The sequence below is a fragment of the Enoplosus armatus genome, chromosome 2 (assembly GCF_043641665.1).
Source record: "Enoplosus armatus isolate fEnoArm2 chromosome 2, fEnoArm2.hap1, whole genome shotgun sequence".
Taxonomy (NCBI): Eukaryota; Metazoa; Chordata; class Actinopteri; order Centrarchiformes; family Enoplosidae; genus Enoplosus; species Enoplosus armatus.
The window spans coordinates 22,693,632-22,715,966 of record NC_092181.1 but is presented as its reverse complement, the minus strand read 5'-3'; the positions used below and the strand labels follow the sequence as shown (position 1 = coordinate 22,715,966).

Below are 22,335 nucleotides of genomic sequence, written 5' to 3'. Positions count from 1 at the left end.
AAAATTAAATTCGGCAAGATGGCCGAACAGAAGGGTTGTGCGAATCGACCGGCATTGAAGCTCACGCCAGTGTGCACCTTGCTGTGTGTGCGCTCTCCAAGTAAGAAAATTTACACTGTATTAACATTATTAAAATATGAGCTCAATAAAATGTGAACTGCTCAAATAAATTCAGCACCTCGTGTTTCTGTGGCAGCTTGAGCGTTCATAGGGGTCAGGTTCCTATTTAACAGGAGTGGTTAACATCTGCATGGCTACAGAGACAGATAGCAAACCAGATACCACGTAAAGCTTAAGTGTATGTGTGTGTCCTTTACCTCTACGTTCAGTGGTAACAACTAGGGCTTCCTGTTCTTCGCCCCAGCCCATGGCGGTGCGAGCAGTGAGTTGGAACACATAGGCCTGCTCAGGGGAAAGTCCTGTGACGGTGAACTGTCGAGCGTTGGAGCCCACCTCCACTGTAGTCCAGCGCTGAGGGTCCCTGCTGTCCAAGCGGTAGGAGATCTGGTAGCCTAGGGAGGGACAGAAGGAAAGACAGACGGAGGAGGAAGATAGTTGAAATCTGTGTGAAAGTCTTGTGTGTGAATGTGGCCTACTTTAGATCACAGAGCCCACGGGAATCAAAGACAGCACAACATGAGATAGGAAAAAGCCTGAAAACATAACCACACAATGTCATGTACCACGCATTCTCATTTCCACAGTAGCACATACAAGCAAACACACTTTTCAGCAGTTCCTGAAACTGTCCACATCTGTTCTGAAGACATTTGATCCATGCGGCTGCTTTGCTATAAATACTGTGTATGTATGTAGCCCTAGACTCCGCATTTACCAAAAACATACACCAAGCTAGAGAGAAAGTCCTAATTCTGTCATTGAACACCAGTGCACACACACATGTCACAGCTCACATACTGACATTCCCCTACATACATTATATAAACACACAAGCTCTCTAATGTCCCCTTGGCTGTGACCCATAGTGTATACGGCTTGTGTCTGTTTCTCTGTCTCATGTGCAGTAGGCCATGTAATAACACTAACACCCTACAACACATACACACATACACTCAAACCACTGATCCCCAACCAAGCTTTCCACAGGCCACTGGCCACTCACAAAGGCTCCCAATATGAAGATTGTATTGTACAACAAGTACACACAACGACACATCCACAAACACACAAGTTTGCGGGGGGGGGGGGGGCACAGTGAGACTGTCAGGATGGTAATCTGCTCAGAGGCACCTAATCTGGTTGTGTGGGTGATAATCTCATCAGATAGTCTGATTGTATATTAATGTGAACGTAGAGTGTGGAAGATTATTGGATAACAGCTAGATAACAAATCCTCTTGCATCTAAACAATTGGGTCAGAGCACAGCATTATCTTCTGTACTGAATATCATTAGGACCTCACTGCTATCAGATACATGAGGCTAAATCTCCATTACAATGTGACTGTCATGTTAGTGAAAGCCCATCTCTGTTTTATACTGACAAGATGTAACATGTACTGTATATTTCATACTGCTTCGTAGCTTAAGGCATCCAAAATGTGTATCTGTACAAGCCTGAAACATAGTACATTCTCAGTACCAAGACTGTACTATAGTAATAAAGTACTTCAGAGCTGAAAGCTTGTAAGTAAAACTGCGACCTGAGCTGTCAATCAGTATAGAGGTGAAGCAATGCCTATCAATGGCACCGTGCGCATTTAAATAGATGTGTTTTCGTCTTAGAACTTCGACCCTTTCACAGTGTGTTTTCAGTTCATGAAAGTTAACTGTAACATTTTGATAGCCTAAAAATGTCTTGTTCAGCGTTCGGTTGTACTAAGAGACACTCTAAGGAGTCGGCTGCTCATTTTTTCTGGTAAGTACATTTAAAAGCAAATTTTGTTAGCAGCGACTGCACACGCCGTAGCCAGGTGCAGTCAGGTTGCCGGTATAGGTGGGCGTGCATAGTCTCCCCGGGTTCTCAGTCAGATCCACCCCTTGCTCCTCCCCAGCTCCACCCTCTCGTCCAAATGCGGTCGCTTCTGGCTCCAAAAAAACAAGACGGTGACGGCCAAAATGCCAAACTTGAGGTTTCAAAACGGTAGTCCACAAACCAATGGGTGATGTCGCGGTGGCTACGTCCACTTTTTTATATAGTCTGCGGTTCAATCACGTCTCCATGCTTTTTTTGTGCCGAAGGGGATTAATTTAACAAGAGTACCCTGTACTCTACCGTACTTTTGTTAAATGAAATAAAGAAAAGCTGTTTTTGAAAGGGAGCATTCTACAGTGTTGCGAGTACCTACTTTTTGGACTCAAAAGAGATGCAGATCCACGCTTAGTTTTACCATTGTTTTCATCATACCCAAGATCAATAGATAGTTTTCCAGTACGGCGCTGAAGCCCGAGGAGGTTATATACAACTCCTCCCTTTAGGCTTGTTAGCCTTTCCCACCTAAACCGTGACTGAATGCTGAACAAAGAGACAATGCAAGTGTTTAATGGATTGTTTTGTATTTCATTTATATTAGATTTCATGTTTAGTAAGCCCTGAAGATGTACTAAAGGTTATGAATGCATTAATTGGAGTAAGTGAGAATAATGATGTCTTGATTTGCTTTACTAATTTACTCCTGTGTTTACTGCTACTGTTCTAATTTGTGATATTTTCTTAATGTTTTCCTTCTCATATAAAGAAAGTAATCATCCATCCATCCCTGATTAAATTGCCACACTAATAAATTGTTGAAATGGCTTTTAGATTTCAGTGTTTAAGTGTGCACACCACAACAGATGTTCTATGAGCCAAAACCACCACCATCATTGTAGTTTTTCCATACAGTATGTACAACTAATATAGTATTTGTTATAGTATACTAGTATACAAACACCTATGCGGTATAAACTTTTTTGCAAACAGGTAGTGATGCAATACATGAGGTGACAGGCATCAAATTGCAACTTTAAAATGCCACTGCCAATTACAAATGTTGTGCAGCTGAGAACAGCTCCTCCATTTCCTTTGAGCATTGCATTGTGGGACAGCAGTATACACCAACAGCACACTCATAATACGAGCGGGTTTTAGTAAGCATACTTTTTTCAAAAGTTAAATTTGTGACTTTATACTTCATACTCTTTATACAAACTTGATTACAATTCATATGTAGTATGGAATTGGGATGTTGGTATTTGTGCGTGCGTGTGCATTATATTCATTGAGAGGTCATGTGAAAACACAAATGCCTCACTGCCTTGTGCCAAATTAGATTGTGCACCTTCTGTGGTCTTGTTTCTCCTCTGTCCACCTTCTGTGTCATTCCCCTATGGGTTGAGAACCCAAGGAGAAATGAGGCAGTCATGAGCACTAAAGAAACCGGTACACCACAGTTATTTGTATCTGCATAAACACACACAGACACACACACACACCCACACAGTCTCCACACACACACACACACCACGTACTCAGCAAGGACACAGCAGGACTGCATGTTTGTGTGTGTCTGTGTGATCCAGAGAGAGAGATTTGCCCTCCCACTCATCCTTCTGTCACAGACTGGTGTCGCACTAAATGTCCTCCCTCTTACAATACAGTCACACATCACTCACACTGTCCTGTTCGACTCCCTCCCCCACTGAGAGGACAAACACTCCTCGTTTCTCCCCCTTGTGCAACGTCCACACACACACACACACACACACACACACACACACACACACCTGTCCCTCCTCTCACCTCCATACATCTCCCCTTTGCCATCTCTCCCCTTCTGTTCTCTCTGTTTCCAGCTCAGCAGCTCTCACATTCCTCTTGCCTCTAACTCGCCTCTCTTCCTCTTTATTAATCTGTTCTTTCTGATTCACTCCGCATGCTGTGATTTGCAGTTTCAGAAACAAGTGATATGTGTGAATCTCAATGTGTTTATATATGAGGCTATGTATGCATTAAGAAAGGTGTCTTGCTTCAGCAGTTATAATAGCCCTTTTCCTGGGTACAAGCTTGATCACTGACACTCACACATACACACACACACACACACACACACGTATATAAACACCAACAAACCGGCACTGAAGTGGAGAGGAGAGAGGAGAGAGCTGACCCTTGTTTGAAAGCTAAAAACAGAATCAGCTCTTTTCCATTTTACGGCTTTTACTTCCTTCCTTCCCTTGAAAGATCACAGTGGTGTGTGTGTGTGTGTGTGTGTGTGTGTGTTCCTGTGCGTGTGTCTGTGTGCACGTGTTTAAAACTGCTAAGTCATTCCTTCTATAAGCCAAGCTCTGTCCTTCAGCGATTGAAAATAAATGTATTGTCACTACAAGCATAAAACATTATCATTTCAATGTTGCTCTCAAATATCTGCTTTCTCGTATGTGTGTGTGCGGGTTTGTTTTCGTACCTAATATGATGCCATTGGGGTTTGTGGGTGGCTGCCAAACCACCCTAACTGATGACAATCGAACTTCTGGAAACACCATCCTGACAGGGGGACCTGGGACTGGAGAGAAAAATAGAGAAAGGAGTTGGCAACAGAATGAAACTAATAATATCCACAAACAGCAGCAGAAAGAAGAACAAAGAGATGTAATGAGAAAGATAGTTCCCTAACATCAAGCACTTATATTCTAATAAGTCAGTATGACGGTGCCAAGGCTCGCAAATGTATGTGCATATGCTCTCCACACACACACACATATAGAGTGAGCATCTTATATATTTTGAAGAGGCACTTCTACAAGATACAAAATGGAAATGTAATTTTCTTTGTTAAATATCTCTGTTCCTGATAAAAGTACATGTTCCACATCACCAAATACATGTCAACGTGAGTGTGTATGTGTGTGACTGACAGACAGGATGGAGGTTCATTATACATTGCTGGGAATTGACTTCCCCGTCTTGTTTCATCCTGAAATGAGAAAAACTTTTCAAACGTGACACTGTGTGATAGAGGATGTGTGTGTGTGTGTGTGTGTGTGCTTGTGTTTTATTATTCAAAAAGACCAGACCGGGTTGCTGGCATCCTGAAAAGTCTGCCACACACTGCACACGGTACACAATGTTCTCCGTGTCTGGGCGGTGGAGGGGGTCTAAGGGGTGAGTTGAACCCAGTGGATGATCAGTGAAGTGGGGGAAAGATGCTGTGGGCTGTGCTGACAGCAGAGGTGTAAAGAGGTGAAAACAGCTACAGAGGTGAGAAGAAGGCAAAAGTGTTGAACAAACTGCTGGACAGAAAGGTCAGTGATCAGACCGAGACAGAGAGAGAGAGAGAGATCCTACCATCTTCTTTGGTTCTGAGCAGTATGGGGTTGCTGGGTGGGCCGTCACCCATCCGTGTGTAAGCCAGCACTTGCAGCACATACACTGTGTACTTTTGGAGAACGCCGAGGAGCAGCGACACACTCCCCTCTCCTTCTGCCACCTGAACACCGGAGGGACCTTCTAAGTCCTTCACATTGTACAACACCTATAGACACAGACACACAGAAACAGGCACACAGGTCACACATGTCATCACAATCACAAATATAAATAAAAAGTTATATCCTGCAGTTTATACTATATAGCTCTGCAAGTTCTGTTTTTCATTCATTTACAGTGGCTTTGATGGCTTTAAAGGATAAGGTTGTTCTATATTTTTGTGATTGACATTACAAGACCAAAACCAACTCTCTCAATACTTTCAGACTTTTGCAACCTGTCTGTAGCACTGCCAGCTTAAATAAATAGTATTTTAATGATACCAATGGATTGAATGGAACAATTCAGTTGTCCGGCCTGCATTTTAACTATTGGTGTTGTTTTTGGCTGCAACAGGCAACAGTTTTTTTTAAAGAAGTGAAGACATTTCCTATAACAGCTGTAGTTTTAGGAAATGTTACTAAACATTAGGTATAAAAAGTGTGTATTTTCAGCTGCGAATTTGGAGTGCTAGCAAGTATTTACAGCATCAGAGCAGTGTATGTGGAATTGACTCAAAATTCAGTCCCCATGTCCATCATAGTCAAGTCACTTTTATTTCATTGAGCCCAAAACTCACACATATACCCCAACATACTGTATCATAATGAACGAACTTGTCAGCAAGTGCAAGAGGAATAGGTCTTATCATGCTTTGAATACAGAAGCAGCACCTGCCAGACCTTTCTTTTAAATGAAACACCGACCGAAACTGATCCTGAAATGAAAATTACACCATCTCAAAAAACAAATCAGCACACAGTGCACTTTCACTCAACAGGAACAGGAATACGTGTCAATAACTGCTCTTTCTTGTTCATTCTCTCTCCCTTTGTTCATGAACTCTCTGTCACACACACATTAAGTATCTAAAAACATATAGTCAGGAGGAGGGCGAGGCAGGAGAACTATAGAACAACATCTACTAGGGGATCGAAGGTGTTGAAGAGCTGCTGCTGGCAGCCACTTCCGATACTGCTCGGTGTGATCCTCAGGACGGCACAAAAAAAAAACACAGATGGGAAGTGTGATGTGCTTTGGGCATGGAGGATAATATGACCTGAATTTTACACATTTTTAAAACACTGGATGGTACTGGTTTATATCACACAGACACAGCCTGTTTTTTCTTTAGATTTATGTATTTATAACACAACCCTGTCCACGCAATCGAGGCTAAATTTCTGTTCTGCTATGTTTTCTTTGGGTGGCAATTAAGAGATGGACTCAATGTCACTTTTATATTAGCAAAAATATTTTGCATGTGCTTCCATCTTCTGTTAAATGTTCCCTTTTAAGGATGTTCAAGGGTGCTACATACAGTACATGCCAAGGAAAAAGAAGAAGTTGCAAAAAAGGCAACTGGTACGTGTCTTCTCTTTATTTTGAAATAGGTACAAGGAAGTGGAGTACATTATAATAAACCCCTGGAGGGTGTGCGTGGGAGCCAACAAAAAGCAGGTAGAACCATGCTGAGTGGAGGGAGGGATGTGACTGCTAGTAAGTGGTGCACTCAGGCAAAGATTAGTGCACCTTGCACTTCATCATCAACAGTATTTATCCATTTTTTTCTGAGAGCCTTGCACATCAGAGTATGTCAGCAACTTCACCATCGGAGAGTTCAAGCAAGACAGACTTCTCCGACTTAGTTTGGAAATACAAGAAAAGGAGGAGCTCTTATTTGGCAGACGAGGATAGACTGTAGGCTATGCTGCTTAAGTGGGTCGCAAGTCTGGACTTAAATACTAATGCAGAATCTCCATCATGCATGTATACTCTTATCTTCTCTTACCTAAACTGCAGTTTATGCTTTAAATTCCAAATAAACAAAGCACTTTTCAAAACCAAAAGGCTTTATGGATTATTGTCCATTTTTCATAAATGAATAATCTAGCCATTGTTTCTACTACAACATGACACAAGCTGTTGTTTTATGAAAGGGTATTAAACATTAAAGCCTCTCTCATATGCATGCGCACAATCACACACACCCCCAAACGTACTTACTGTAGCCTGGTGCTTTTAAAAGTAATAATTGTAGGAAGAAGAAACTAGAGCAGTTACAGAATATTACGTCATATTCCTCTTATATTAGATTTTTGTGTGCATGTCTATGTGCATCTGTGTGTGTGAGAGTGTGTAAAGGTGTTGGAGGAAGTGATAATGGGCTGAGGGGGTCAAGTGAGAATGCCAGGGTGGGATTGTGTGTGTGCGTGTGTGTGTGTGTGTGTGTGTGTGTGAGAGTGTGTTTGAGTGTTTTATACACCTTATATCCCAGTATGACTCCATTCTTCTGTACCAGAGGGAGAGCAGACCATCTCAGCAGGATCCTGGTGGAACTCACAGCCTCAGCAGTCACATTCACTGGAGATCCCGATGGAACTAGAGAACACACACACGCATGCACGCACGCACGCACGCACGCACACACACACAAACAAACACACACACACACACAAACATGCACACATTCCTTCATTACAAATTGTGGACTATCATTCTACACTGACCAAGTATGGACCACTATTATATAATCATTTTGAAAAAACAAACATGAAAATGACTTGAAATGTCTTTTTTCATAATATAAGTACAAAAATGCTGCACTTTTTATTAAACCTAATTTAATGAGGAGCACATGAGTCACTTCACACCCTTAGTAACTTTTTGGTGTAGTCCAGGTTTGGGTTTTTCCTGTTACTAGCTAACATTTCTACCTGAATTTCTTTGTCATTTTAGCAAGAGTTACTAGTTTGGCCTGTGGCATGTTGTAAAAGTGTTGTGGAATAGCAAGGATACATTTCTCACACAAATTTATAAGTTGCATGATTCCTAAATGCTGCAAATCTCCAGAGATGTGCTGTCTTGAGACCTGTTGTTTTCTTTCCCCTCTGGTTGCATCCACATCCTTGTTAGTTTGTGAAGGGAAAACTTGTATATGGCTCTAAATAACCTTAATGTTATAGCTAGAAGAAAAACCTTTCTTACAATTTGAACTCATCCTTATAGATGCCAGAGGAGGTGGTTCTGTAATAGACAAGGATCCTTAGCAGGAAAATACAAGACTAACCAAGGCAGAATGCAGACCTGTTCTTTAGCTGACAATGAAACAGCCCATTATAAAAGAATGTGGGATCTTCCTCTTGAAATAGTTTTTCTTCATCAGCTAGGTTACAAATATGAGTGAATGTTGGTGTTTAGGAGTGGCATCTGCCAGTTTAGCTAAATATTTTCTACTTTTCTGTCACACAGGACTTTAGATGTATGCTGAGCTGATGAAAATGTCAGGTAACACAGCTAAATATATTATGTGCAGCAGAACACTAGGTAATCGGGGATGTAATTATTATTGGGAAACAGTGAGTAAAATCATCACACAGAAATGTGCTCCTGGCACATAATTCAGAATTGAATTCACTGCATGTTCTGAGAGAAACATATGTCCTCCAAATGACCCCTAAATCCAATTACATTGAATATTTCAAGTTTTATTTCCACATTAATTAACTGTACATAATCTAAAGTAAGGCTCACTGTCTTTGCACACTACTCTTATCTATTCAAAAAAACAACAGCACAAACCCGGCTGGTGGCACTTTACTACAGTTTTTCTCCATTATCCTGACTTTGGAGACACAAGCTGCAGTTTTGACATTAGGTGAGACAAACACCGAAACAATCATTCAATCAACAAAATCCCATTATTGTTTCGACAAAGAAAATGGTAAAACAAAAAGTGAAATCTTCGTTAAAGACAGCAAAAAGAAAAAACCTTCACGCCTGCATTCATTACATATAATATTTTAGGCAGTCTGTTACAATATATTTACATCAGGCTATAGATTTTCATCCACATCACACCAAACTGTAATATCCTCCCTCAGACAACTTGGATCAAAAAGGTTTGTGTAACCAATCCAACCTCAGCATGACTTCAGTGATGTCATCAAGGGTCAAGTCCACGACCAATGTGATCTCTTGTCCTCTTGTGCGATCGGGATCTGACATTAATTTTCCTGGTTGGGACAAAACGCTCTCCTGAACTGCTACTGATTGAACATCACACTGCCCAATACGTCTCCCTCTGCTCCATTTTCATGACATACAGCAGGTGACCAACCTGGAGTGTCCCTTTACTGACTGTACCTCTGCATATTCTACCACAGTGAATGAGGCGACACACTTTCTCCCAAGCAGAAGACTCTATGAACGGTTAAATGTCTACTCAGGGTCCACACTTGTGTTAGATGAAAAACAGAAAAACAAAACGTTTCCCACTATTGTGTAAAAATACACTTTATTTTCTCTTTTAAATACAGTTGTGTTTTATGCTACTTGAGTATTTTTACACTAGCAGCTCAAAGTTCTTGTTCAGTTTTCTGGACTCAGGTATACTATTTGTGTAGACACACTCACACAACACACACAAACATTACTTGCAGTACAAGTTTAAACAAGAGTCTGAAGACATGAGGCCCCCTCAGCTCCCTGAAGTTAGTGTGGCTTAAGGTTGGACAAAAAAAATACTTTGTCAAGTTTACGGAAGATCGTGGTTACAGTTAAATGATGTGACAGTAACAATTTAATCAAAAATATCAAGGTCTATGCCTGCACTGATAAGAAAGATGTGTTAAAAACAATATTTAAAAATTGTATGAACCCTCGAGTATGAACCCACTCACATACCTGCAGGTCTCCTCTTGGACAAAATCAAAATAAATTCACCAGAGGTGTCTTTGACAGGATTTTAGCATGATATAAACTGTTGGTTAACATCTTACGACGCCGAGGTCCACTGTTGGATAGATATGCAAATGCACACACACACACACACACACACACACACACACACATAGCTCAGTGCTACTTCACTCACTGAACCAATCTTCGATTTTATCTCAATCATCTCCCCCTCCCTCCCTCTCTCTCTCCGTCAATCTTTCCGTCACTGAAATAGAGGGAGAGTGTAGAGGGCAGAGAGAGGTGGCAGGACGAGAGGAGACTCAGGGAGGTAATCAGAGTACTTCTTATACCCTACTAATACTATATTGGCCTGGCAGCTCTGTTGGACACTTGCAAACATTAAACAGGAGTGAATGAGGTCTGTGTTCTTACCAGATTCTGCAGTGTGTGCCGCGACAGTGTTGCTCCATGGTCCAGGTCCTATGGAGTTGTAGGCCTGTATCTGAACCTGGTACTGGGTCCAGGGTTTCAGGCCCTCTACTGTGGTCTCACTGATCCCCCCTGCTCCCTCCACATCCTCTGTCCTGTCCTCCCCCTGGCCGTCTGTCCTCCACACACGCAGCCGGTATCCCACGGTCTCTGGACTGCTGTTGTACTCGGAGTCTGGAAGAGGCTGAAGGGTAACAAAGAGTGAGCAGATTAGAGAGAGAGATGTTTTGCTGTATATTATTCTTATTCTGAATGCGCACATGTGGCTATAGAAAAAAGTAACACATACTGGTACAGTTCTTCAGCTTTGCATGTGTTTTTGTAGTGAGTTTGTTTAGTCACTATGGCCATTCTTTACAGACAAAACAGTGGATATTAACTACGATATATGGTATATACAGTATTTATATAGTATATACACAGTACATATACAGTATATATAAATAAGGTCATGTTCACTCCAAATGACCCTTGCTTATTAAGTTATACATGTTTAAAAAAAATCTAACAAATGTAACTTTGTTTAGTAGAAGACTAAAAGTAAACTTATGTCTGCACAGAAGATGTCTATGCTATTTTCAAGATCATTTCCGAGGCAGATTTTTTTAAATATTGTGCACTTTATTCCACAATGGCTTAATAAATGAGGGCCATTGTGCCAATCCTGGACTGTGCAAATATCTTATAATGTGTCAGCACTTGGCTACCCTGTACTTGGAAATTAATTAATTTTGACGTTGATTCATGGAAGAAGAACTATCCATACAGAGAAGGAGCTGAAATGATAACTGAACGAGAAACCAATTTTGGTAAAATTGTGATTAATAAAATGATAATTTGGTTAACCTTGTGGCTCTATGAAACACTGTGGCACAGTTCCTCATAACAAACATGAAGTGATACCCTCAGTGTATTTATGAGAAATTAATTTAATACGACCTCAGGCTCTTAGAGGAGCACACACGCATTTGGGGAAGAAAATCATAATACAATACACACACAAAAACAACAAAGACAAACATACAGCACATTTATCATGTATGCATCAGATACATGCACACATATCATATACACAAAGATTGGACCGTGCTCAGATAGATACTCTCGCACAAATACAAAATCCCTGTATTTCTCTATAACATTAAATATAAACACTAAATAAGCAACAATTGTAGTTCAAGTTCAGAAAAAAACATCATTTATTACGACTGCATGGGTGTGGTTTGATCACATTTAGTTGAAAGCAGCCAGGAAACAAAAGCAAACAAGTGTTGTTAAACTTTGATTGGTTCACAGAAATATGTGACACCACCTTTTTCCAGCAGAGTCCCACCCACTTCAAACCAGCACAAAAGGACAAGGACAAAAACAAAATCCATTTTTCATGTGAAATAACCAAAACTGTTCTAACTAGAAATTTGTGAGATCATCTATGACATGGTAACAAGCTAATAGAGAAAATAGATTTTTAAGGGCCTTTAAACCCTTGAATAAAAAGTTAAAGCCACTATGAGCAGAACATTTTGAACGTAGGTAGAGTATCAAAAAAGACCCAGATATGTGTTGGGTCCAAATAACATAAGTGGAATATCAAGTTTAGGTCTCCACAATATGATATAAACAAATGCAAGCAAACGCCGACACTCACAAGTGAAAAAGCATTTCGTTGCTCTAAAGAATACGATTATTTATGTGAGTGTCAAACTCTAAAGTACATCCTAAAAACCTTTTGCTGTCTTCTCCCCTTTGACATCCCATCATCTGATCTTTCTCTCTCCATCACCTCTTTTCCCTGTTTTATTCACACTGTCATCCTCTTTTACTTGCTTCCACTCTGATTCCCTGTCACCCTCTCCACCTTTTCCTATCTATACCTTTTCTCTGTCACCTCACCCTCTCTACACTGCCCGTGAACCACCATGTCATTATGCATTACAACTACCACCACCTATTATTCAGTTCCCCGAAATCACGCAAGTAAGAAGTTCAGTTTGCTCATGGTATACCATTCCACAGAAGATTTCAACCAACATTGTACAGTGGTTGCTCTGTGGTGTGCAGCAGATAAGGAAGTGAGACACCCAGCCATTTTAAATACACCAGTGATTTAGTTCAGCTTAGCATTTAGGAGCCATAATACAGAATGTCACATTAGCTTTATTACCCTTAATATGCAGCTTAGAATAATAGCCTTAGCTAAAACCATTGTGATGGTTCCATTACAGCAGAAAAACTAGCATAGCTCAGGCGGGCGCTAACATGCAGGTAAATTCCCATTAGCATGCTGCACAGGTAGCCCATAGCGCCTCAGTGTCTGTGTCTGATTTGACAGGCTCTTTTTCTCATTCCAACTCTTAAATGGAAAATACTCTGGTCTCCATTTATGTTATAATAGAAGAGGGGAAGGGGGAGTAAAAGAGAGAGGGAGGGAGAGTGGGACGGAGAGCAGGAACAAGAGCAAAAAAGAAAAGACAGTAAGGAGAAAATTACATTGCAGTTTGTGCTTCTAGCAGTCCGCGTGTTGAATGGGAAATGTGACAGATTAGTGTTAGCACTGATAACAAGGAGAGACACTGATTATAGGCTGTCAGCCACTCAACCTGTTCAGTCCTGCTATTGGTGAGTGTACATGCATGCGCATATGCACACATGCACTGACAGAAAAATAAGAGCAAATAAACAGAGATGCAGAGCAAAGAAACACAAATCCCCATCTGTCAAATTAGCAGTTTGAGTGATTGGAAAGGGGCAGAGTTTTAATGTGTTACAGTGTTAAGCGTGCAGCTGTGTGTATGTGTGTTTCAGTACCTCCCAGTTGAAGCACAGGCTGGTCTGTGTGGCAGACATTAGGGTGAGGTTCGACGGGTGTGTGTCAGGGGCAGCCTGTAGGGTTTGAATCAGCCTGGAGGGGGGACTCATGGGACTGGAGCCAACAATGTTCACCTGCCGCATCCTGAACCTGGTGAGAACAGAGAGCACCGTTACAGGGACACTCAAGTTCACAACAACAAGTTTAGTTTATTTGTCATGAGGCGTACTACTTCTAATGTTTACTGCAGCTCTGGAGGGTGTCCTCCAAAGTTTGAAAACATAACATAGTGACGTCAGGGGTAATCTCGACAGGCTTGCTGATGGCAAACAGAAAGCCTGCATTACAAAATGGGGTTGTGGAGGATAAAAGACGAGGGTGTTTACCTGCCAGGGAAGATGTAACAAAAAGATGATATTGAGTTGCATTATGGGTAATGTATGTGTAGTGTATCCAGTCCATACTAGAGATTTAAAGTCAGGCTACCCCAGCCTTCGTTGCTTCGATTTCCTTTTTGTTTTTTTTATAAGTCACTTTTGAGTTCCCCAACTTTAAGTACAATACTACATTGCTTGAGTACCTTTTTAAACACACAATGACTAAAAAATAAGAAGTCAGTTCATAACAGATGGGCCTCAAGTTGGACAATGGTTGAGTTTTCTCAGCTGAGCGGTGTATGTATAAATATTTTTAGTTGAGTCCACAGTGTTACCATAAAAGCGGTGACAAAAACCTAAGCAATGGATTCATACAGCCTTTATCAGCATACAGCTCATACAAAAATATTGTAAAAATCACCTAGACAGATAAAATTGATCCATAGTATAATGCACACAATCAAAATATCACAGGACATGTCAACAAGACAACCAGACTTCACAGTAAGAGTGAAAAAAAAAACTACTTTGGACTTTTGTGTTTGTGTTTATTTGTGTTATTCACTTCACAACTAAAACATATTTTACTCAATGGCATCTCTCAGCTGGAAGGGCTAAGGTGTTAGGATTTCTGAAAAGGCCATTGACATATTGTTAAGTTGTCTGAGGATGCCAAACACTCAATCAGAAAAAGAGATATAACTATGTAGACCTGTTGACACAAACACACACTCAGATACAGCCATGAGGGAGCGTTTGTTACTTTTGTTACTTCTAAATGCAACCATGCTTCAGTGTGGGTGTGATGAACTGTGCGAGCCTGCAGAGTGTGGGTGAGAGACTACATCTATGTGTTCTCGTCCCTGTATAGGGAGATAGAGAGCAGGGTGTAAAGAGGGACTTAAAGCTGGGGATAAGAAACACAGACAAGTGCATCACTTCATCTAACGTCCCAATGGTGTCGCCTGTGACAACATAATCCCTGTGAGTGTGCAACGTGTGCGCGCACACACACACACACACACACACACACACACACACACCGCAATCCTATTACAGATGAAGGCAGAGATACAGAGAGCAAGAGGCAGCGATAGACAGATAGACTGATAAATACAGCACACAGATAGAGAGATTGATAGAGAAAGAGAGGGAGAGAAAGAGGAGGAAGAGTTGCTGCTGTTCGGAGTGACGATAGATCACATTTATAAACTGCGGGTTCCCCATGGCCCTTGAGCAGGGATTACAGACACTCCTCTCACCTCTATTTCCTATTCTCCTTGTCTCTTATCCCTTTGTCTTTTCTCCTCTTTAATGCTCTCTGCTGCCCTTCCCGCTTTCTCATCACCTTTCTTCTCCCTTGCCCTCATCCCTCTCCTTCCCACTCCCCTCTCTTCCCCTCTAGCTAGTTGCAGGAGGGTAATAAGGATCTGCATGCAGCAGCTGTGAAGGTGCTGACAAACAGAAAAGTCTCAGATGGAACTGTCTCTCTGTCTCTCTCTGTGATTTATCTAACTTCATCTGAGTCTTGCAATACTGCAGAAACTGGCGGAGAGTGAGATGTGTGTGAGTGGGTTTGTGTGTGTGTGTGTGGTAGCACTTGACTAGGTTCTTGTGTAGGCTGTGTGTATTTGCTGCTCACCTGTACTGGGTGAACGGAGTGAGGTCAGGGATCTCCAGCGTGTCTGCATCTGGCTGGTTGTCTTTCTGGTAGACGACTCTCCAAGCCTCTTCCTTCCCGTTCTCCTTCACTACCTGTTAAAGGGGGATATTGTATGTTATAAAATAGTTTTCCACCTGCTGTGTTTCAGAATTATCAGGGACCACAAAAGTACACTTGCACAAACACAGACACACACACACCTGGCCTTCTACTATCCATCGTGATATGGCGGTCTTGCCATCGGGACCAGGGCGGAAGCGAAGTGTTGCTGTCCGAGGGCTGATGTTGGAGATGACTACGTTAGATGGTGCACCAGGAAGTTCTGCAGATAGAAAACAGATAACATACTGCTTTAATCAAAGCTACAAAGAACTTTGCTATCATGCAGCTAATACTGGAAGGTCACATTTCACCACAAAATATTTATTGACCAAAACCTGTGGGATTGTTCCACTCATTATAATGTTATTTATGAAAATAAAACTACTCTGTGTACCGCCTCTGCTTTGCTGGTGCTGCAGCAACCAGGTGCAATAAGCATTTATTTGCAAAAATGATTGCTTTGTTCAAGCAGAAAAAGACTGTAGCATCACAGCATGGCAAATTATTTCAAAGGGATGGATCAAAAGAAATTAACAAGACAAATAATGTTTTTATAAATACTTTTCAATGAAGGGATAAAAATATGTACCATGGTGAAACTGAAAAACTTTTGGTTAGAACTACAACATGGCAATACACTATATATATATATATATATATATATATATATATATATATATATATATATAATAACATTGATAATAGAAAGAGAAGAAGAAGTAAATCATGTTGCTAATAATGACTTAAGTACAAAAAAGGCTTTAGGCAGGAGTGAGCCAAGAAGTTGCCTCCAGTCCTTTTTTATATGTGTCCATGCCGCCTGGCTGTAAAAAAAGGAAAATAAAAGATTGTTCCCTGAAAAAAAAAATTGTTAATTTTACTAAAGGGCACTTATGCTACAGCTGTATATCTCTCTCTGTCAGAGCAATTTAATTCATATTTCCAAGGTCGACAATACAATACAGAGATAAATCTGTACACCAGTGGAGGCGAGAGGTGAATTAAACGCACAGTTCACTAAAGTCCATTCAAGGCCTATAAATGTCTGAGTAAGCTGCAAGCCCCATAAATTATGTTTGACCCATTCTTATTCTAGCATTGTTCCATCTCTAAGGCAATAATGAATGACAGGAAATGTGCAATATGGCTGACCAATTGTGACAGCCTGAACGCCACAACCACATGAGAGGCAGAAAACATGTGAGGGCTTGTCTTAGAAATGATCTGCCCCGCTTCTTTTCATGCTGCATCTGATAGTCTGACTGATCAGTTATTATGGATCTGAAATCCAGTACACCTGAAGTATAAACATGTCTATGCAGAGCAGACAAGATGTAGCAGACAGTATCTTCATTTTTTAAGTCATATACTGTATATCTTTGTATCTTGAAGTGTCTTTCCTCCCACGAGGAATCTATGATTCACATGTAGAAAAACTTTTGTATAACTTGTTCAGGAAAAATAATTAGACAGTAACTATCTTCCCTGACTGGCAAATGATACAAACGGGACGGCATCAATAATTGGAGGAAAGCACAATTGAAAATCAAATAAGTCAGCTAACAGAACAAATACAATTCTCTGACAATAGCATTTCTTGGCATATGCTGCTAAACATCATTGACTAAAAGTTTCAATAGTCGCTCCTGTCACATTCAAGCTGCGAACTGCTCTGAATTTGGTCAACAACAAGCAACCAGAAAACTATTATTATTTTCTCCTGGTGTTGAGGTTTTTTTTTCAAGTTGGAATAAATCAAAGAGGAATAATAATACGTTTTGTATGCACACTTCAACCAGAACTAAATATTCCAATGAAAGGTTTACAACTCCACCTTTTAAATGCCACACACAATTTATAGCTGGCTCTGAATAGACTTCTTCACTGACAGCTGTTGAATTGAATTGGCAGTGGTCAGACAGGCAGCACACTTGACAACTGCTCTGGAGACTCAGGCTAAAATCCTGTTTTTGTTTTGTTGTTTCAGATCATGTCCTAACAAATGAAACATATAGCAGCTTGTTTCTCTTAATGACATTTACATAATCAGAAACCATCACAAGCCACTTTGCTCTAAATTGTCTCATTCATACAAGACCGAGCACTTCAGACCCACTTTTCAACCACTTCTCTTCCCTGTGTTTGTGTAATACTTGGTATCCCTGGATGGTGTAAGTGCTCTGGTGTGATCTGCTGTAATCCATCCAATTCTGCTGCAGCATCACAAGCATCATATTTGCTGAACATGGCAGAATACAGATCTGTAAAGCCGTGCGTGTGTGTGTTGTAACACATCAGTACACTGGGTCCCCTCAGATAGATTTTGCAGAATATCTGAGGGGATTTTTATTGTAAAAGGACTATATAACATGACTGGGTCCAGTTATTTTGGAAACAAGGCAATATCTTTTTTCTGAATACAGTGAGATACATGTGTGCAACAAAAACAAATTATAGCTATCAGCCACCATTGCTCCGTGCATGCAGCAAACTTGTAAGGGTTATAATGTGGAAATGTTGGTATCAGCTGCCTTGCTCAGATGAATGACAAAATTCTCTCAACTCCATGAATACATGAATAAATAAACAAGACAAGAATCTATGCTCCGTGGATCTCTCTCTTTCTCTCTTTCTGCTCATTCTTTAGTTCTTTTTCCTAATCTCCAGTCCTCCGTCTTTCCTTCAGTCTTTTGCTTTCATGAATTAATGAATAACCTCTGAATCTAAGAACTGTCTGTATCCATCTTGCTTTCACTTTTTCTGCTTTTATTCATAAATTAGTAATCAGAAAATGTTAGGACAAAAATCCTGCTGTATGAGCCGGGTTTTTCTTCCATTCTCCTCCCTCTCTGCCTCTCCGTCCATTTCTGAGAGACTTTGGTCTTCTGTTCTTCGGAGATTGCATTTTTTCTGTGTTCTCTGTTCTTCCCTCATTATGTTCCTCTATCTGCTCTCCCTTCTTCAGTCCTGTTCTTTGATTGTCTCTTGTCCTCTCTCATTGCTGCATTCCCTCCACTTCGCCATTTGCAGTTAATCAGCACTAATAATGATTGCAACTTGGCCTTAGTCCAATCATACAAACTCATCATGCACACAAGCGTGGTGTGCACACGGTGTACACACATATGCACAAATAAACCACACACTAAAGCGCTCTCTAAAATGCTGTAAATGACTAACTCTTTTGTGTGACTGTGTGTGTAAATGTGTGTGTTGGTTGTGTGGGTGATGATTCATGGATGCACAGTAACAGCCACTTATCAGCCTGCGGAAAGACAATGGCATCATAAGAGCTCATCAGTCATATTTACTCTGCTACACACACACGCCAAAATCTTTTTTTAACATCCACTGTCAACGGCTCCCGTGTGTGTGTGTATTTACTGTACCTGGTGGGACTCCAGTGGAGATGGTGGAGGATGTGACCACGCCCCGTCCTGCAGCGGTGAGCGCTGCCACCTGTAGTGTGTACATGGTGGTGGAGGTGAGGCCTGTCAGTTGGTACTGCAGGGTGGAGTTGGACAGTGAACGTTCCTCACGACTCGACTCTACGCCAGAAACTTCCCACCACAACACATAGCCTGCGGGGATGTAGAGCACACGCTGCGTTAATAAAGGTGCATATAGACATGAGCCGACATGTATGCACACAAACACACACACACACACAAGCACACACACTTACACATGATGAAAGGTACAGAGCCAAAAAGGAGGAAGAGAGTGCGGGAGGGGTAACTACAGTCAAAATCCCTGTCTGTCCCTTCGCATCTTCACAGTCATGCATCACCCTCCACCACCTTCAAACGTGTGTCTGTGTGTGAGGCCACTTGTGTGTAAAGCCCTGGAGAGAGTGAATGGTCCCTCATCTGTCTCCCTGCTCACCAGGTGCTGGATGAAAAGCAGGTTGAGGAGAAAAAGAGTAAATGTGCAAGGTGACCTTGATTGAATAATCATTTTCCCACACCTCTGAGCGTGTAAGGTGCCTGTAAAGACACTGCAGCCTTGTGCTGTTAGACCGTGGTCGTGTTGTGTAGGTGCCTGATCAATGCTGGGCATGGTGCGGCCACGTCAACACACAGACACATATGCATACACACACAATGTAGTGTGATCGCTGAATTCCCAGCAGCTTGTCGTGTTCACCAGCACCATTGTCTAACAGAGCCATGGAAGAGCTAAGGCAAAATGAATTGTGTGTGTGTGTGTGGGGGGGGGGGTGCCTTGAGGTCTGTGATGCACCACACAAGCAACACCCTGGGTGTTGGGAGGCGTGGGATGAGGGCATGTTGGAGATAATGTGAGAAGACAAGCTGCAGAGAGAAGGGATTAGCTGACGATGAATCAGTTGTACACAAACACAGTGTCAGAGACAGGGGGGTGTCTGTGGAAGCCAGACAGAAAATAAAAGGATAAGTGAGAATACTGAAGAAAGTATAGAAGTTTTAGGACTCCCCATTCACTACTGCTTGCCTCAAGGGAATGCTTTCCACTTTTTTACTTTATACTTTTCATACTAGACACTGCATTTGTCCACCTGAGCAGAGATCATTGTGTTCTTTTACTTTCTGGCAAAAACATACTAACTTAACCTAAGCTAAGCTTCTCTAGTCACAACTGTTAATGGGACTGAAAATAACATGGTAAAATGAATGCTTCTTGATTATAGAGGGAAGATGGAGGTGGTGGAAGAAATCACGAGTGAGTGATTTTATACTTTGACGTCATAATGCTCTAACCGGTGATGATGCCGTTCTTGTCTTCAGGCTCTTCCCAACTGACTCTGAGCGATGTATCCAAGATTTCAGTGAAGCTCAGGTGGCGAATACGTCCAGGTGCTGAAAAAAAAGGGCCCACATACATCAGATAATATTTATCATATTTTAACTTCTTCAACAGAAAACGTTAGATTTTAGTAATTCATCCCTTCCTACAAGCACACATACCTCTTGTCTGTGCAGCCTACTGCTCTTCAACTTCACACACCACCTCCTAATCACATCTGCATTGACCACCACACACACTCACACACTTAGGTGCACGCATGTCTGTCATTTCTCATTTCATGTATGGCTCTCTAACCCCTCTCCCTGCAGAGCGATTAAGCTATTCATTTGAGACATTCAATAACACTCACACACAATCACACATGCACACACACACACAGACACACGCGCAAAAAGCTATCATCAAGCAAGAATTACACCCACCGTTAACCCTGCAACACGCCCAGCACCCAATCAATATCTGTGTGTACGTGTGTGTGTGTGTATGTGCAAGTGAGTGTTTGTGTGTGTGTATAAATGGCTTCTAATATCCCTTTCCCACTCGATAATTGCTGGTTGGTAATAATTGCTTGACTGTCTGCCTATAGGCTATTGTGTTTATTTGACGGTGCGACTGTGTGCATGTGTACTTGCAACTGGGAGTGGCAGCTATTATGTTTATCCATGGAACAGTAGGCTATAAATACCAGGATGCCTGAAAACATATGAATCAATCCCCTTTAAAAAGACACAGTGGAGGAAAAATGAAAGGGGGCAAGTGGGGGGGTAAGAACAAAAAGATTAAAAAGGAGAGAAAAGAAAGTAAGAGCTGGAGAGAAAACAGGGGGTGTGGGTGTACACAGCTGTGTATCACACTAATAGAAACAGCTGGACTGAACACAGAGCAAGTCAATACACTTTCATTATTATTCACAGGAGAGGCTGATAGAGTGCTCATTGTGTTCTGTTCGGCTTTATTCACATTGAAGTGTGTGTGTGTGTGTGTACTCACTGTCCTCGTGTGTCTGCAGCAGGGTGGGTGGGCTGCGGGGGCCGTCTCCAGGTGTTGTGAAGCAGAGGGTGGAGCCAAAGTACCAGGTGAATTTCTTGAGTCCGCTGACTAATCCTGTGTGGCGTGAACCGGGGTAGTCTGGGGTGATGGTTACCACGGTAACATCCTCTGGAGACTGCTCTGGCCAGACCAGAAGCTGCGTTAAGTGAGAAAGACTGTTAGAGATAGTTTTTCATCCAGCAGGGCACCACAGCAACTAAAATGTCCATCACAGTTATTTGTTTGTTGTATACTTCCATTACTTTTTGTTTAGTCATTATTTTAACTCCAGTATTAGCTTCAGGCTACTAAATCCAAATCACAATATTCTGACTGCATTTATGAGACAAAACTTATTTGCACCGCAGTGTGGGCTATGGTGAATCTTTTTTGAATAAGGCTGATACCCCAGGGTTTTTCGTCATTAAAGTTTAAAACTGCCAAATGCTATTTACAAATTTGTCTAAATGGCAAAAAAATATTCATGTTTCACTCCCCAGAAAAGTTATCTGCATTCCAAACATATTAAAATATGAGCATTTATTTACGTATGAATGTAGCACTCAACAAATTCCTGCTAGCAGGGGATTATCAGTCACAACAGCATCTGAAAACAAACACTACGTTTGATTATCAGTCCAACTAAACGCCTAATGAAAGGTTAATCTGTATCTATTGTGAGGCTTGATTTATATTCAGAACCACATCATTTTGGTTTGCGTTATTGCTTTAGCCACAAAAACAGTGACAAGCATACACTTAAATATTCATAATGAGGGATAAGCCATGGGCAACACTGTGATATGGTACCCATATTTATATTTGGTAAAAAAAAAAAAAAAGTGAACTTTTCATCAGAATTAAGCAGTACAATGGGTTAGTGGTGGGTAAATGCAAAAAAAGACTGTTTAGACACAAGCTGCATATGA

The 22,335-nt window shown here is 41.3% G+C and overlaps 1 protein-coding gene across 2 annotated transcripts in view; it reads right to left on the bottom strand.

Annotated features, from left to right (window-relative positions):
• Nucleotides 1-22,335, bottom strand: part of sdk1b (sidekick cell adhesion molecule 1b) — a 204,180-nt gene that overhangs the window by 23,390 nt on the left and 158,455 nt on the right. The window contains exons 20-30 of one of the 2 annotated variants that reach the window (XM_070913440.1): nt 21,368-21,563; nt 20,329-20,427; nt 18,979-19,170; nt 15,682-15,809; nt 15,467-15,570; nt 13,447-13,597; nt 10,582-10,822; nt 7,733-7,848; nt 5,287-5,473; nt 4,406-4,504; nt 318-512 (exon numbers count right to left, since the gene is read on the bottom strand). In XM_070913440.1, coding sequence (XP_070769541.1) covers nt 318-512; nt 4,406-4,504; nt 5,287-5,473; nt 7,733-7,848; nt 10,582-10,822; nt 13,447-13,597; nt 15,467-15,570; nt 15,682-15,809; nt 18,979-19,170; nt 20,329-20,427; nt 21,368-21,563 — 1,708 coding nt within the window. Of the gene's footprint in view, nt 1-317; nt 513-4,405; nt 4,505-5,286; nt 5,474-7,732; nt 7,849-10,581; nt 10,823-13,446; nt 13,598-15,466; nt 15,580-15,681; nt 15,810-18,978; nt 19,171-20,328; nt 20,428-21,367; nt 21,564-22,335 lie in introns of both variants that reach the window. The other variant, XM_070913433.1, reaches the window with a different exon arrangement.